The sequence below is a fragment of the Procambarus clarkii genome, chromosome 40 (genome assembly GCF_040958095.1).
Source record: "Procambarus clarkii isolate CNS0578487 chromosome 40, FALCON_Pclarkii_2.0, whole genome shotgun sequence".
NCBI lineage: Eukaryota > Metazoa > Arthropoda > Malacostraca > Decapoda > Cambaridae > Procambarus > Procambarus clarkii.
In genome coordinates, this window is record NC_091189.1 from 41,051,864 (window position 1) to 41,069,927 (window position 18,064).

Genomic DNA, 18,064 nt, shown 5'->3' on the forward strand with positions numbered 1-18,064 from the left:
GGCAGCCTCCACTACCCCCAGGAAGCCCCCACCGGCCCTGGACAGCCCCCCACTAGCCCTGGGCAGCCCCCACTAGCTCTGGGAAGCCCCCACTACCCATGGGCAGCCCCCACTAGCCCTGGGCAGCCCCCACTACCACTGGGCATCCCCCCACTACCCCTGGGCAGCCCCCACTACCCCTGGGCAGCCCCCACTACCCCTGGGCAGCCCCCACTGGCCCTGGGCAGCCCCCACTGGCCTTGGGAAGCCCTCACTACCCCTGGGCAGCCCCCACTACCCCCGGGCAGCCGCCACTACCCCTGGGCAGCCCCCACTTGCCTTGGGCAGGCCCCACTAGCCCTGGGCAGCCCCCACTAGCCCTGGGCAGCCCCCACTAGCCCTGAGCAACCCCCACCGGCTCTGGGCAGCCCCCACTATCCCTGGGCAGCCCCTACAACCCCTGGGCAGCCCCCACTAGCCCTGGGCAGCCCCCACTAGCCTTGGGCATCCCCCACTAGCCCTGGACAACCCCCACTTGCCCTGAGCAGCCCCCACTAGCCATGGGCAGCCCCCACTACCCCTGGGAAGCCCCCACTAGCCCTGGGCAGCCCCTACAACCCCTGGGCAGCCCGCACTAGCCCTGGGCAGCCCCCACTAGCCTTGGGCAGCCCCCACTAGCCCTGGGCAATCCCCACTAGCCCTGGGTAGTCCCCACTAGACATAGGCAGCCCGCACAACCCCTGGGAAGCCCCCACTTGCCCTGGGCAGCACCTACAGGCCCCGGGCAGCCCCCACTGGCCCTGGGCAGCCCCCACTGGCCCTGGGCAGCCTCCACTACCCCTGGGCAGCTCCCTCTGGCTCTGGGCAGCCCCCACTATCCCTGGGCAGCCCCCACTGGCCCTGGGCAGCCTCCACTACCCCTGGGCAGCCCCCTCTGGCTCTAGGCAGCCCCCACTATCCCTTGGCAGCCCCCACTACCCCTGGGCAGCCCCCACTGGCCCCGGGCAGCCCCCACTGGCCCTGGGTAGCCCTCACGTGCTCTGGGCAGCCCCCACTACCTCCGGGCAGCCTCCACATTCCCCGGGCAGCCTCCACATTCCCCGGGCAGCCCCCACTACCCCCGGTCAGCCCCCACTAGCCATGGGCAGCCCCCACTTCCCCCGGGCAACCTCCACCAGCCCTTTGCAGCCCCCGCTAGCCCTGGACAGCCCCCACCGGCCCTGGGCAGCCCCCACTGGCCTTGGCAGCCCCCACTACCCTTGGGCAGCCCCCACTGGCCCTGGGCAGCCCCCACTACCTCTGGGCAGCCTCCACTACCCCTGGGCAGCCCCCACTAGCCATGGGCAGCCCCCACTACCCCCGGGCAGCCCCTACTAGCCATGGGCAGCCCCCACTGGCCCCGGGAAGCCCCCACTACCCCCGGGCAGCCCCCACTACCCCCGGGCAGCCCCCACTAGCCATTTGCAGCCGCCACTGGACTCGGGCAGCCCCCACTAGCCATGGGTAGCCCCACTGGCCCTGGGCAGCCTCCACAACCCCCGGGCAGCCCCCACTACCCGTGGGCAGCGCCCACTGGCCCTGGGCAGCCCCACTACCCCTGGGCAGCCCCTACTACCCCCGGGCAGCCCCCACTACCCCTGGGCAGCCCCCCACTTTCCCCGGGCAGCCCCCACTACCCCCGGGCAGCCCCCACTAGCCATGGGCAGCCCCCACTACCCCCGGGCAGCCACCACTAGCATTGGGCAGCCCCCACTTGCCATGGGCAGACCCCACTGGCCCCGGGCAGTCCCCACTGGCCGTGGGCAACCCCCACTATCCTTGGGCAGCCCCCCCACTAGCCAAGGGCAGCCCCCACTTGCCCTGGGCAGCCCCCACTGGCCCCTGGCAGCCCCCACTACCCCCGGGCAGCCCCCACTAGCCATAGGCAGCCCCTACTACCCCCGGGCCGCCCCCACTAGCCATGGGCAGCCCCCACTGGCCGCAGGCAGCCCCCACTATCCCTGGGTAGCCCCCACTGGACGTGGGCAGCCCCCACTGGCCATGGGCGGCCCATACTGGATCTGGGCAGCCACCACTGGCCCTGGGCAGCCCTCACTGCCTCTGGGCAGCCCCCACAACCCCTGGGCAGCCCCCTCTGGCCCTGGGCAGACCCCACTGGCCCTGGGCAGCCCCCACTACCCCAGGGCAGCAATCACTGGCCCCGGCAGCCCCCACTGGCCCTGGGCAGCCCCCACTGGCCCTAGGCAGCCCCCACTACCCCCGGCCACCCCCACTTTCCCCGGGCAGCCCCCACTACCCCCGGGCAGCCCCCACTAGCCATGGGCAGCCCCCACTACCCCCAGGCCCCCACCACTAGCTTTGGGCAGCCCCCACTAGCCTTGGGCAGCCCCCACCGGCCCTGGGCAGCCCCCACTGGCCCTGGGAAGCCCCCACTGCCCTTGGGTAGCCCCCACTACCCCTGTGCAGCCCTCACTGGCACTGGGCAGCCCCCACTGGCCCCGGGCAGCCCCCACTACCCCCGGGCAGCCCCCACTACCCCCGGGCAGCCCCCCACTAGCCATGGCCAGCCCCCACTTTCCCCGGGCAGCCCCCACTAGTCCTGGGAAGCCCCCACTGGCCCTTGGCAGCCCCCACTGGCCCCGAGCAGCTCTCACTGGCCCCGGGCAGCCCCCACCGGACCCGGGCAGCCCCCACCGGACCCGGGCAACCCCCACTGGCCCTGGTTATTGCCCACTGCTGCCCTGGGCGCCATCTACCCTACACGATAACAAACGAACCATTGTCCTGGCAACCAATCAGGAAGCTCCTCAAAAAGAAAACAAGAACATAATTATGACCATCGAAATGGCGCAAAATAAAGGTAAACTAATTTATCTCCATTACCTGAGGCGTGTCCGGCCCGCCCGGCGGGAGGGGGGGGGGTGTTACTGGGTCTTGCCGGGGGAGTGGTTGGGGGGGGGGGTGTGAAAGGGGATTGGTTGTTCAGGATGACGTCACATCCATACTATGACGTCACGACCTACAAAAACAATTAAATGTGACATAAATATATAAATAAAACATAAACGTGAGGTCACAACTAGTAGTAGGGATGGCAACGCATAGGCCCTTTTTTTTCTCGGGAAAAGGGGGTTTTTACCGAGGGTCGTATGGGCCGCTTTTTGTTTTGGGCAAATATCCTCTGTGGCTCTTCAGGGTTTCCAGGTGAATTTGGACAGTCACAGATTTGGAATTAAGGAATTCGTATGAGAAAAGTAATTTCCGAGACTTTAGAAGTTTGTTAAAAGTTCTTATGATGAAAATAAGTTCATACAAGATTGTAAAGTTCTTATGGGAGAAATTTAAAAATCCTCTGTAGACTGCCAGGGTTTTCAGGCGAATTTGGACAGTCACAGATTTGGAATTAAGGAATTCTTATGAGAAAGTAATTTCCAAGATTTCAGAATTTTGTTAAAAGTTCTTATGATGAAAATAAGTTCATTCATGTTTGTTAAGAGTTTTTATGGGAGAAATTCAACATTTTTCAGAGTTCCTACCGATAATAAACAGATATATAGGCCTAATACATTTAAGTAGGATTCTTACATAGAAACTAGTATATGTCTATATAACTGAAGCATTACCCTGCCATCCCCCTCCCTCCTCCCTCCCAAACCCCTGCATCTCCTGCTCCTACCTCACACCCCCTTCCCTCCCTACCCCTGCATCACCTGTGTTTACTTGACACCACCAGCCAGACGCCCTGGGTCAAGTCACCTACGTAATCTTATCTTATCTTATCATTGTGTCTCCGTAATATCTGGACCATCCCTCTCCTTCATATTGTTCATTCATAATTCCGTACATCGTAATGTTTGTTCCTTTTCATTAAACTAATAAGTTTTACACAAATAAACAAAGTCAGTAAGCAGGGTCTAGCTCACATTCCCCGCCTTAGTTTTACTAATACATCTTCTTTAGTATCCAATCATTTTCTTCGAGATTTAAAACACAGCTATTTCAAACATATTAAAATACAATAATTATTTATCGAGCTCCAGCTCCTGTTAGGTTAGGTTATAAGTTAGGTTAGGTTAGTTAGGTTAGGTTAAGTTAAGTTAGGTTAAGTTAGATTATGCAAGTTAGATAAGGATATGTTAGTTAAGTTAGGAAAGGTTATGAAAGTTAAGTTAGGTTAGGTTAGTTAACTTAGGATAGGTAAGTTAGGCTAGGTTAGTTATGTTAGGTTAGTTAAGTTAGGTTAGGTTAAGCAAGTTAGGTTAGGTTATGCATGTTAAGCTAGGTTACATTAGGTTAGGTTATGCAAGTTAAGATAGGTTAGGTTAGGTTAGGTTAGGTTAGGTTAGTTAAGTGAAGATAGGTTAAGTTAGGTTAGGTTAAGTTAGGTTAAGCAAGTTAAGTTAGGTTAGGATAGGTAGGTAAGTTAGGATAAGTTAGGTTTGGATAGGTTAGTTAAGTTAGGATAGGTAGGTTAGGTGAGGTAGGTTAGGTTAGGTTTTGGAACGTTATGTTAGGTAAGTAACATTGGGTGGGGAGGATAGGTTAGGTACGTTTATGCAGTGTAGTTCAGAGAACAGTTTTAAGGTAAAGTGTCTAAGAAAATATATTTTTACAGAAGTGCAGGTTTGATATGAAAAAGCTGAACTAGTTACATTTTGGAGAGAAATTTTATGACTGAAGATGTCTTAAAAAATAACTTGTTGGAAGAAGGAGAGTTTCTTGATGAACGAAGGTGTCTTAGAGAACAACTTTTTGGTGAACGAAGATGAGTTAGAGATCACCTTTGATGACTCTGAGAATTACTTTGATGAACGAAGGAAAACTTTGAGAGCTCTGGGAATAACTTTTATGATTTAGAGAACATCTTTGATGTCTTAGAGAACAACTTTGATAAACGAAGATGTCTTAGAAAGCTTCTCTGATGAACGAAAAGGTTACTTAGAGAATAACATTTGATGACTGAAATTAAATTTTTGATGACTGAGATTAATTTTTAATGTCTTTGGGAATAACTTTTACGACTTAGAGAATAACTTTGATGAAGGAAAGTGACTTAGAAATTACCTTTGATGAGTGAGAATAACTTTTGATGACTCTGAGAATGACTTCGATGTCTTAGAGAACAACTTTGATAACTTAGAGAACGACTATGATGAACGAAAGTGAGTTAGAGAATACCTTTGATGACTGAGAATAACTTTGATGACTTTGAGAATGACTTCGATGTCTTAGAGAACAACTTTGATGACTTAGAGAACGACTATGATGAACGAAAGTGAGTTAGAGAATACCTTTGATGACTGAGAATAACTTTGATGACTTTGAGAATGACTTCTGAGAACATGAGTAGTATTGTTTGATAGCTCAGAGAATAACTGTTGATGATATAGAGAATAACTTCTGTCTTAGATAACAACTTTAGATGACTCTGAGAATAACTTTTGTCTTAGATAATAACTTTAGATGACTCTGAAAATAACTTTTGGTAGCTCTGGGAATAACTTTTGATGACTCTGATGTATTAGAGAATAACTTTGATGTCTCTGAGAATAACTTTTATGGGTGAAGATGTCTGAGAATAACTCTGATGACTGAGATTAACTTTTGAGTACGTGAAAATACCTTTTTGATGACTTCGAGAATAATTTTGATAGCTCTGAGAATAACTTTTATGCCTCTGAGAATAACTTTAATGAACGAAGATGTTTTAGAAAGTTTCTCTGGTGAACGAAAGGTTACTTAGAGAATAACATTTGATGACTGAGATTAACTTTTTGATGACTCTGAGAATAACTTTGAGGTCTTTGAGTAAATTTTTGGAGTGTTTGTGAATGTCTTTGATATCTCGAAGAGCACCTTTGACTATTTTTCTTATTCCATGAAGTATACTGTTACTTACGAAAGTGCTGAAAGAAGTTACATTTGACTATTTTTAGTTGAGGAAAGATATGAAAAATATGATGACAGCGACTATTTTAGTGCTCCACAAAGTATAAATGTTGGTTAAGAACAGCAATGGTAGATATCTTTGGCTATTTTTTCTTACTTGACGAAACATAAAGACTGATGAGAAAGTGCTGAAAGAAGTTTCCTTGACTTTTTTTTAGCGAAGTGAAAGGTTACTTTAGTTAAGAACAGTGTTGGAAAGAGGCTACACTTGACTATTTTCAGTTGAGAGAAAAGATATTTCAGTAAAGAAATGACAGGGAAACATGATGAAAGTAACTATTTTAGGTGACTGATGAATACTTTTAGTTAAAACAAAAAGACAAAACATGATGAACATGGTTTTTTTCTGTTGATTGATGGATAATTTTAGTTAAGAAATGACAATGAAACATGATGAACATGGTTATTTTCTGTTGACTGGGGAATAAGTTTAGTTAAGAAATGATGAAAGTGATTATTTTTTTAGTTGATTGACGATGGATAAAAAGCTAGTTATGAACAGTATTGGAAAGTTTCCTTTGACTATTTTTAGCTAAGAGAAGGATATTTTAGTTAATAACAGAGTTGAACTAGATTAATCCTGACTATTCTCTGTTGATTGGATAATAAGTTTAGTTGAGAAATGACGAGTGTCCATGTTTTAGTTGATTGGCGAAAGATTTTAGTTAAGGAGCGTTAAAAAACATGTAAGGGAATGAACGCAGAGAACATATGGGGAACATGGCAAAGAACATAGAAAACATGTAAGAAAAGTTAATGAATACAGTGAACATGAATACTGAGTATAAAAGTTGTACAGAGAACATGTAAGGGACTGTAATGAACGGATAAGAACATGTAGTGGAGGATTGGAGGAAAATTGTAAACGTTAGGATGAGAACATGTGCGAACGTGTAAAGGATTGAGAGAAATTGTAAGCGTTGGTATTGAGATGTGCGGAACACATGCAAGAACATGTGAAGTAGAAAACGTAGTGAGATGCAAGGCGAACATGCTGGGACTTGTAAAGGATTGAGAGAGATTGAAAGGGATGGTACCAAGATGCGCAGAAAACATGAAAGAACATGTAAAGTAGACAGCGTAGTGAGATGGGCGGTGAACATGCTGGGACTTGTAATGGAAGGAAGGAGTTGGGTATATTTACATATGAGTCATGTTAAAATATGATAGGATGCGTAGTAATAGTTGTTTAAGTCTTGTATAAAATGGAAAGAACTAGAGAATATGTAAGACTAAGTACTGATCTGAACTTACAGAGAATATGCTATGAACGGGGAAAGAAAGCAAGCAAATTAACAGCTACATTTAAATTTATGAGACTTGGATGAGATGGAGGAAGGTGGAAGGGGGTGAAAAGATAATTACACAGGTTGGGGTTAGGTGGTTACTCTGGTGAAGAGTTAGACTGGAGATGGACTTGATCGGATATATTTATGTCTGATGATCTAAGGCCGAGGAAATGGAGCTTGGCTAATGTCCTGATTAATTTTACTACGGTAGAAATAAGGTGATCTTAAATCGCAGGTGATTTAGTTGGATAGTAAAGAACTTGTACAAATGAGCTAAGCGGGGAACAAGAGTTGAAAACTCGGTAACAGAACTGGCTTTTATTTACTATGTCTGAAACAGCTATGTTAAAATTTAATGAAAATTTATTGGTTATTTACAAAGATATGATAGAGAACCAAGGTGGGGGACGACAGCTGGAGCTCAGTAACTGACTTGATCTTATTTACTGCGTCTGAAATACAGAGGGTAAAAATTTCAGGAAAATTGACTGGTTATTAACGAAGATACGTGAGAACTAAGGTGGGGGACGAGAGCTGGAGCTCGTTAACTGTTTGATTTGATTTACTAACTTTGAAGAATATATGCTTAAATTTTGGGGGAAAATGGTCTGTTACTAAGAACTTGTACAAAAGAACTAAGGTGGGGGACAAGAGCCGGAGCTCAGTAACTGACTTGATCTTATTTACTGCGTCTGAAATACACGGGGGTTGAAATTTCAGGGAAATTGATTAGGTAATAACGAAGATACGAGAGAGAGAGCTAAGGCGGAGGACAAGAGCTAGAGTTTGGTAAATGTGTTATCTTTATTTACTCAGTTAGAAGTATGGCGGGTTTAAATTTCATGAAAAAATAATGGGTTAATAACGAAGATGTGCGAGGAAACTAAGGTGGAGGACAAGAGCTGGAGCTCAGTAACTAAATTACTGTATTGAACTACATTTGAAATATGAATATTTAAAATTTTAGAGGGATTGGACTGTTAGTAAAGAAGATACGGGGATAAACTAAGGCGGGGACAGGAGCTAGAACTTGCGTACTAACACGATTTATTTTACTACATACGAAATATGGCTGTTTTAAAATTTTAGGGGGATTGGTTAGGTATTAACGAGGATATGAAAGGGAACTACGGCGTGGGTCTGGAGCTCGTTAACTAAATTATTGTATTTTAATACGTTTGAAATAGCTGTGTTTTAAATCTCGAAGAAAATGATTGGATACTAAAGAAGATGTATTAGTAAAACTAAGGCGGGGAACGTAAGCTAGACCCTGCTTACTGACTTTGTTTATTTGTGTAAAACTTACTAGTTTAATGAAAAGGAACAAACATTACGATGTACGGAATTATGAATGAACAATATGAAGGAGAGGGACGGTCCAGATATTACGGAGACACAATGATAAGATAAGATAAGATTACAGAGGTGACTTGACCCAGGGCGTCTGGCTGGCGGTGTAAAGTAAACACAGGTGATGCAGGGGTAGGGAGGGAGGGGGGATGGCAGGGTAATGCTTCAGTTATATAGACATATACTAGTTTCTATGTAAGAATCCTACTTAAATGTATAAGGCCTAAATATCTGTTTATTATGGTAGGAACTCTGAAAAATTTTGAATTTCTCCCATAAAAACTCTTAACAAACATGAATGAACTTATTTTCATCATAAGAACTTTTAACAAACTTCTGAAGTCTCGGAAATTACTTTCTCATAAGAATTCCTTAATTCCAAATCTGTGACTGTCCAAATTCGCCTGAAAACCCTGGCAGTCTACAGAGGATTTTTTAATTTCTCCCATAAGAACTTTAACAATCTTGTATGAACTTATTTTCATCATAAGAACTTTTAACAAACTTCTAAAGTCTCGGAAATTACTTTTCTCATACGAATTCCTTAATTCCAAATCTGTGACTGTCCAAATTCACCTGGAAACCCTGAAGAGCCACAGAGGATATTTGCCCAAAACAAAATATCACCTGTAGCTCTTCTTCCCTACTACTACAACTCAGTCGTTCACAAGGTGACGGGGAATAAGCTGCTACATTTGAGCCCCTTTGTCATGTTATATGCCTAACGTCAGGTTACTCAGATGACAAACACCGTGAACCTGAAAACTTGACTCACACACCTTCAGGCTAGGCTCGTCCAAGCGGCGGCCACCCAACCTGGTTGATGGGGTTCTGGGAGTTCTTCTACTCCCCAAGCCCGGCCCGAGGCCAGGCTTGACTTGTGAGAGTTTGGTCCCCAAAGGCTGTTGCTTGAAGCGGCCTGCAGGCCCACATACCCACCACAGCCCGGTTGGTCCGGCACTCCTTGACGGAAACAATCTAGTTTCCTCTTGAAGATGTCCACGGTTGTTCCTGTAATATTTCTGATGCTCGCTGGTAGGACGTTGAGCAACCATGGACCTCTGATGTTCATACAGTGTTCTCTGATTGTGCCTATGGCACCTCTGCTCTTCACTGGGTCTATTCTGCATTTTCTTCCATATCGTTCACACCAGTACGTTGTTATTTTACTGTGCAGATTTGGGACCTGTCTCTCCAGTATTTTCCATGTGTATATTATTTGGTATCTCTCTCGTCTTTTTTCTAGTGAGTACATTTGGAGAGCTTTGATACGATCCCTATAATTTAGGTGCTTTATCTCGTCTATGCATGCCGTATATGTTCTCTGTATTCCCTCTATTTCAGCAATCTCTCCTGCTCTGAAGGGGAAAGTGAGTACTGAGCAGTACTCGAGACTGGACAACACAAGTGATTTGAAGAGTACAACCATTGTGATGGGATCTCTGGACTTGAAGATTCTCGTAATCCATCCTATCATTTTTCTGGCTGACGCAATACTTGCTTGGTTATGCTCCCTAAACGTTTGGTCGTCGGACATCATTATTCCCAAATCCTTGACATGCTGTTTTCCTACTATGGGCAGATTCGATTGTGTTTTGTACCCTGTATTATGTTTAAGATCCTCATTTTTGCTGTACCTGAATACCTGGAATTTATCACCGTTAAACATCATGTTATTTTCTGCTGTCCAATCGAAAACTTTGTTAATATCTGTTTGTAGTTTATCAATGTCATCAGCAGAGGTAATTTTCGTGCTGATTTTTGTATCATCTGCAAAGGATGACACGAAGCTGTGACTTGTGTTTTTGTCTATATCTGATATGAGAATAAGGAACAGCAGTGGTGCAAGGACTGTACCTTGAGGTACAGAGCTTTTAACTGCGCTCGGACTGGATTTTACTTGATTGTCTGTTACTCTTTGTGTTCTGTTCTGTTCGACAAGAAATTGAGTATCCAGCGTCCTACTTTACCAGTTATACCCATTGACCTCATTTTGTGTGCAATCACTCCATGGTCACATTTGTCGCATGCCTTTGCAAAATCTGTGTATACGACATCTGCATTATGTTTTTCCTCTAATGCCTCAGTGATTTTGTCATAGTGGTCAAGTAGCTGTGAGAGGCATGATCTTCCTGCTCTAAATCCATGTTGGCCTGGATTGTGGAGGATTCCATGAATCTAATGACCTGACTCCTGATCACTCTCTCAAATACTTTTATTATGTGGGACGTTAGTGCAACTGGTCTATAATTCTTTGCCAATGCTTTGCTACCACCCTTGTGTAGAGGGGCAATGTCTGCTTCTTTAAGCGCATCTAGTATCTCCCCTGTGTCCAAGCTCTTCCTCCACACTATACTGAGTGCCTGTGCTACTGGCACATTGCATTTCTTTATAAATATTGAATTCTATGAGTCTGGACCCGGGGCTGAGTGCATGGGCATATTGTCAATTTCTGTTTCAAAATTTGCCACGCTCGTGTTGATATCAGTTATATTTACAGGTGTTTGAGTATCATTCATAAAGAAATTGTCCGAATCTTCCACTTTCATGCTGAGTATCGGAGTGCTAAACATGTCCTTATACTGCTTTTTTAGGATTTCACTAATTTCTTTGTCATCCTCAGTGTATGAACCTTCACTAATACGAATAGGTCCAGTACTGGCAGTGGTTTTCACTTTTGATTTAGCATATGTGAAGAAATATTTTGGGTTTATCTCTATTTCTAGAATTGCTTTCTGTTCTAGTTGCCTTTCTTCAGTCTGATAGGACTGCTTCAGTCTCTGTTCGATTTTTTCAATCTCCATGTTTAAATTCTTTCTTCTTTGTATGGAGAGTCGTATCTGCTTAAGCATTTCCGTTAATTTCTTCCTCCTTTTGTAATGTCGTCTGCGTTATCTTTCTACATGGGACCTCTTTCTGGCTTTCCTCAAAGGAACATGTTTCAGACAGATTTCATATGCTTCAGAAGTCAGTTTTTCTATTCCTTGTGTAGGATTTTTATTTCTTAGAACATTTTCCCTTTGAATGTTTGTAAGTTCCCTGTTTATTTTCTTCCAGTCTATCCTCTTATTATTAAAATAGAATTTATTGAATAGCCCTGCTCGCTTGTTGTTTCTCTTGGGCCTACTACCGTTATTAATGTTAGTTTGCACTTCAATGAGCTTGTGGTCCGAGTACGTAGTGTCTGAGACAGTAATGTCTCTGATTAGCTCATCATTGTTCGTGAATATCAGATCCAGCGTGTTTTCGTTCCTAGTTGGTTCTGTAATCTGCTGACTGAGCGAGAATTTGTCACAGAATCTCAGTAGTTCTCTGGCCTGTGGTTGGTTATTTCCAGGTTGATTTCCTGCTATAATGTTATTGTTTACTGTTCTCCATTTTAAACTGGGTAGATTGAAGTCTCCAAGGAAGATGATATCTGGTACTGGGTTTGCTAGGTTATGAAGGATATTCTCTATTTTGTGGATCTGTTCAGTGAATTCCTCAACTGTTGCACCTGGCGGTTTGTATATTAAAATAATTAGTAGATTCATATTTTCTACCATGATTCCCAGTACATCTACCACCTCATTTGACGAGTTCAGGAGCTCTGTACATGCCAGCTCCTCTTTAATATTATACAGACCTACTCCTCCACTTGACCTAATTACTCTGTCACATGTATATAGAATATAATTCGGAATCCAGATTTCACTATCCATCTGGTCTTTTGTGTGGGTTTCTGTCATCAATCAGACTGCCCCTAGACAGTCATCAATCAGCCCGCCACCCTAAGATTTACCAACGTCATAAACTGTCATACTAAGGTGCCCTTATCCTAACCTAGGTTATCTTGAGATGATTTCGGGGCTTTAGCGTCCCCGCGGCCCGGTCCTCGACCAATCCTCCACCCCCAGGAAGCAGCCCGTGACAGCTGACTAACACCCAGGTACCTATTTTACTGCTAGGTAACAGGGGCATAGGGTGAAAGAAATTCTGCCTATTGTTTCTCGCCGGTGCCTGAGATCGAACCCAGGAGCACAGGATCACAAGTACAGCGTGCTGTCCGCTCGGCCGACCGGCTCCCTGCCAGAGAACCCAAAACAGGAAACGGGACAGTAGGTCAGTTTTGCGAGCCGCTCCCATATGCCAGTACGATAAGTTTTGGACTTAAGGAAAAATATAAATCCACATATGACGTTCTGTAAGGAGGACCAGATGGGGACAATCAGTATCCTAAACCAGTATTTTCTCAGGCAGAGGCTGAGTGGCCACCACGCTACACTGAGTGGCCACCAAGCCACACTGAGTGGCCACCACGCTACACTGAGTGGCCACCAAGCCACACTGAGTGGCCATCAAGCTACACTGAGTGGCCACCACGCTACACTGAGTGGCCACCAAGCCACGCCGAGTGGCCACCAAGCTACACTGAGTGGCCACCACGCTACACTGAGTGGCCACCACGCTACACTGAGTGGCCACCAAGCCACGCTGAGTGGCCACCAAGCTACACTGAGTGGCCACCACGCTACACTGAGTGGCCACCAAGCCACACTGAGTGGCCACCAAGCTACACTGAGTGGCCACCACGCTACACTGAGTGGCCACCAAGCCACACTGAGTGGCCACCACGCTACACTGAGTGGCCACCACGCTACACTGAGTGACCACCAAGCCACACTGAGTGGCCACCAAGCTACACTGAGTGGCCACCAAGCTACACTGAGTGGCCACCACGCTACAATGAGTGGCCACCACGCTACACTGAGTGGCCACCAAGCTACACTGAGTGGCCACCAAGCCACACTGAGTGGCCACCACGCCACACTGAGTGGTCACCAAGCTACACTGAGTGGCCACCAAGCTACACTGAGTGGCCACCAAGCTACACTGAGTGACCACCAAGCTACACTGAGTGGCCACCACGCTACACTAAGTGGCCACCAAGCTACACTGAGTAGCCACCAAGCTACACTGAGTGGCCACCAAGCTACACTGAGTGCTCACCAAGCTACACTGAGTTCTCACCAAGCTACACTGAGTGGCCACCACGCTACACTGAGTGGCCACCAAGCTACACTGAGTGGCCACCAAGCTACACTGAGTAGCCACCAAGCTACAATGAGTGGCCACCAAGCTACACTGAGTGGTCACCAAGCTACACTGAGTGGTCACCAAGCTACACTGAGTGGCCACCAAGCTACACTGAGTGGCCACCAAGCTACACTGAGTGGCCACCACGTTACACTGAGTGGCCACCACGCTACACTGAGTGGCCACCAAGCTACACTGAGTGGCCACCAAGCCACACTGAGTGGCCACCACGCCACACTGAGTGGCCACCAAGCTACACTGAGTGGCCACCAAGCTACACTGAGTGGCCACCAAGCTACACTGAGTGGCCACCACGCTACACTGAGTGACCACCAAGCCACACTGAGTGGCCACCAAGCTACACTGAGTGGCCACCAAGCTACACTGAGTGGCCACCACGCTACAATGAGTGGCCACCACGCTACACTGAGTGGCCACCAAGCTACACTGAGTGGCCACCAAGCCACACTGAGTGGCCACCACGCCACACTGAGTGGTCACCAAGCTACACTGAGTGGCCACCAAGCTACACTGAGTGGCCACCAAGCTACACTGAGTGACCACCAAGCTACACTGAGTGGCCACCACGCTACACTAAGTGGCCACCAAGCTACACTGAGTAGCCACCAAGCTACACTGAGTGGCCACCAAGCTACACTGAGTGCTCACCAAGCTACACTGAGTGCTCACCAAGCTACACTGAGTGGCCACCACGCTACACTGAGTGGCCACCAAGCTACACTGAGTGGCCACCAAGCTACACTGAGTAGCCACCAAGCTACAATGAGTGGCCACCAAGCTACACTGAGTGGTCACCAAGCTACACTGAGTGGTCACCAAGCTACACTGAGTGGCCACCAAGCTACACTGAGTGGCCACCAAGCTACACTGAGTGGCCACCACGTTACACTGAGTGGCCACCACGCTACACTGAGTGGCCACCAAGCTACACTGAGTGGCCACCAAGCCACACTGAGTGGCCACCACGCCACACTGAGTGGCCACCAAGCTACACTGAGTGGCCACCAAGCTACACTGAGTGGCCACCAAGCTACACTGAGTGGCCACCAAGCTACACTGAGTGGCCACCAAGCTACATTGAGTGGCCACCAAGCTACACTGAGTGGCCACCAAGCCACACTGAGTGGCCACCAAGCTACATTGAGTGGCCACCAAGCTACACTGAGTGGCCACCACGCCACACTGAGTGGCCACCAAGCTACATTGAGTGGCCACCAAGCTACACTGAGTGGCCACCAAGCCACAATGAGTGGCCACCACGCCACACTGAGTGGCCACCAAGCTACACTGAGTGGCCACCAAGCTACACTGAGTGGCCACCAAGGTACACTGAGTGCTCACCAAGCTACACTGAGTGGCTACCAAGCTACACTGAGTGCTCAGCAAGCTACACTGAGTGGTCACCAAGCTACACTGAGTGGCCACCAAGCTACACTGAGTGGTCACCAAGCTACACTGAGTGGCCACCAAGCTACACTGAGTGGCCACCAAGCTACACTGAGTGGCCACCAAGCTACACTGAGTGGCCACCACGCTACACTGAGTGGCCACCACGCTACACTGAGTGGTCACCATGCCACACTGAGTGGCCACCAAGCTACACTGAGTGGCCACCACGCTACACTGAGTGACCACCAAGCCACACTGAGTGGCCACCAAGCTACACTGAGTGGCCACCAAGCTACACTGAGTGGCCACCACGCTACACTGAGTGGCCACCAAGCTACACTGAGTGGCCACCAAGCTACACTGAGTGGCCACCAAGCCACACTGAGTGGCCACCACGCCACACTGAGTGGTCACCAAGCTACACTGAGTGGCCACCAAGCTACACTGAGTGGCCACCAAGCTACACTGAGTGGCCACCAAGCTACACTGAGTGGCCACCAAGCTACACTGAGTGGCCACCACGCTACACTAAGTGACCACCAAGCTACACTGAGTGCTCACCAAGCTACACTGAGTGCTCACCAAGCTACACTGAGTGGCCACCACGCTACACTGAGTGGCCACCACGTTACACTGAGTGGCCACCACGCTACACTGAGTGGCCACCAAGCTACACTGAGTGGCCACCAAGCCACACTGAGTGGCCACCACGCCACACTGAGTGGCCACCAAGCTACACTGAGTGGCCACCAAGCTACACTGAGTGGCCACCAAGCTACACTGAGTGGCCACCAAGCTACACTGAGTGGCCACCAAGCTACATTGAGTGGCCACCAAGCTACACTGAGTGGCCACCAAGCCACACTGAGTGGCCACCACGCCACACTGAGTGGCCACCAAGCTACATTGAGTGGCCACCAAGCTACACTGAGTGGCCACCAAGCCACAATGAGTGGCCACCACGCCACACTGAGTGGCCACCAAGCTACACTGAGTGGCCACCAAGCTACACTGAGTGGCCACCAAGGTACACTGAGTGCTCACCAAGCTACACTGAGTGGCTACCAAGCTACACTGAGTGCTCAGCAAGCTACACTGAGTGCTCAGCAAGCTACACTGAGTGGTCACCAAGCTACACTGATTGGCCACCAAGCTACACTGAGTGGTCACCAAGCTACACTGAGTGGCCACCAAGCTACACTGAGTGGTCACCAAGCTACACTGAGTGGCCACCAAGCTACACTGAGTGGTCACCAAGCTACACTGAGTGGCCACCAAGCTACACTGAGTGGTCACCAAGCTACACTGAGTGGCCACCAAGCTACACTGAGTGGCCACCAAGCTACACTGAGTGGCCACCAAGCTACACTGAGTGGCTGACTCCTGGTGTAGAGGGGGCTGACTCTTGGTGTAGAGGGGGCTGACTCCTGGTGTAGAGGGTGGCTGACTCCTGGTGTAGAGGGGGCTGACTCCTGGTGTAGAGGGGGCTGACTCCTGGTGTAGAGGGGGCTGACTCCTGGTGTAGAGGGGGCTGACTCCTGGTGTAGAGGGGGCTGACTCCTGGAGTAGAGGGGGCTGACTCCTGGTGTAGAGGGGGCTGACTCCTGGAGTAGAGGGGGCTGACTCCTGTTGCAGAGGGGGCTGACTCCTGGTGTAGAGGGGGCTGACTCCTGGTGTAGAGGGTGGCTGACTCCTGGTGTAGAGGGGGCTGACTCCTGGAGTAGAGGGGGCTGACTCCTGGTGTAGAGGGTGGCTGACTCCTGGAGTAGAGGGGGCTGACTCCTGGTGTAGAGGGTGGCTGACTCCTGGTGTAGAGGGGGCTGACTCCTGGAGTAGAGGGGGCTGATTTCTGGTGTAGAGGGTGGCTGACTCCTGGTCTAGAGGGGGCTGACTCCTGGTGCAGAGGGTGGCTGACTCCTGGTGTAGAGGGGGCTGACTCCTGGTGTAGAGGGGGCTGACTCCTGGTGTAGAGGGGGGTGACTTCTGGTGTAGAGGGTGGCTGACTCCTGGTGTAGAGGGGGCTGACTCCTGGTGTAGATGGGGCTGACTCCTGGTGCAGAGGGGGCTGACTCCTGGTGTAGAGGGTGGCGGACTCCTGGTGTAGAGGGGGCTGACTCCTGGTATAGAGGGTGGCTGACTCCTGGTGTAGAGGGGGCTGACTCCTGGTGTAGAGGGGGCTGACTCCTGGTGTAGAGGGGGCTGACTCCTGGTGTAGAGGGGGCTGACTCCTGGTGTAGAGGGGGGCTGACTCCTGGTGTAGAGGGGGCTGACTCCTGGTGTAGAGGGTGGCTGACTCCTGGTGTAGAGGGGGCTGACTCCTGGAGTAGAGGGGGCTGACTCCTGGTGTAGAGGGTGGCTGACTCCTGTAGTAGAGGGGGCTGACTCCTGGTGTAGAGGGGGCTGACTCCTGGTGTAGAGGGGGCTGACTCCTGGTGTAGAGGGGGCTGACTCCTGGTGTAGAGGGGGCTGACTCCTGGTGTAGAGGGTGGCTGACTCCTGGTGTAGAGGGGGCTGACTCCTGGTGTAGAGGGTGGCTGACTCCTGGTGTAGAGGGGGCTGACTCCTGGTGTAGAGGGGGCTGACTCCTGGTGTAGAGGGGGCTGACTCCTGGTGTAGAGGGGGCTGACTCCTGGTGTAGAGGGGGCTGACTCCTGGTGTAGAGGGGGCTGACTCCTGGTGTAGAGGGGGCTGACTCCTGGTGTAGAGGGGGCTGACTCCTGGTGTAGAGGGTGGCTGACTCCTGGTGTAGAGGGGACTGACTCCTGGAGTAGAGGGGGCTGACTCCTGGTGTAGAGGGTGGCTGACTCCTGGAGTAGAGGGGGCTGACTCCTGGTGTAGAAGGGGCTGACTCCTGGAGTAAAGGAGTCAATCTTTGCTTGCTCAGCTATACGACCTTCATAGTATCTTTTTGTTTTCCTTATCTCTTTTTTTAACATTTCTAACCTTTTGTACGAATTCCTGTTCTAAACTGACTTGCCCATTCCTAATCCTTTTGTACCACGCTCTCCTTT

At 49.4% G+C, this 18,064-nt stretch overlaps 1 protein-coding gene across 1 annotated transcript; it reads left to right on the plus strand.

Annotated features, from left to right (window-relative positions):
* The first annotated feature begins 13,292 nt into the window (after window positions 1-13,292).
* On the plus strand, window positions 13,293-16,433 carry LOC123757799 (autotransporter adhesin BpaC-like). The gene has a single exon (XM_045741632.2). The coding sequence runs from the start codon at window positions 13,293-13,295 to the stop codon at window positions 16,431-16,433; it is 3,141 nt and encodes a 1,046-aa protein (XP_045597588.2).
* Window positions 16,434-18,064: the final 1,631 nt, after the last annotated feature.

Bases quoted from the DNA above. Each gene is read 5' to 3' on its own strand.
- LOC123757799 (XM_045741632.2), top strand. From the start codon at position 13,293: ATGAGTGGCCACCACGCTACACTGAGTGGCCACCAAGCTACACTGAGT.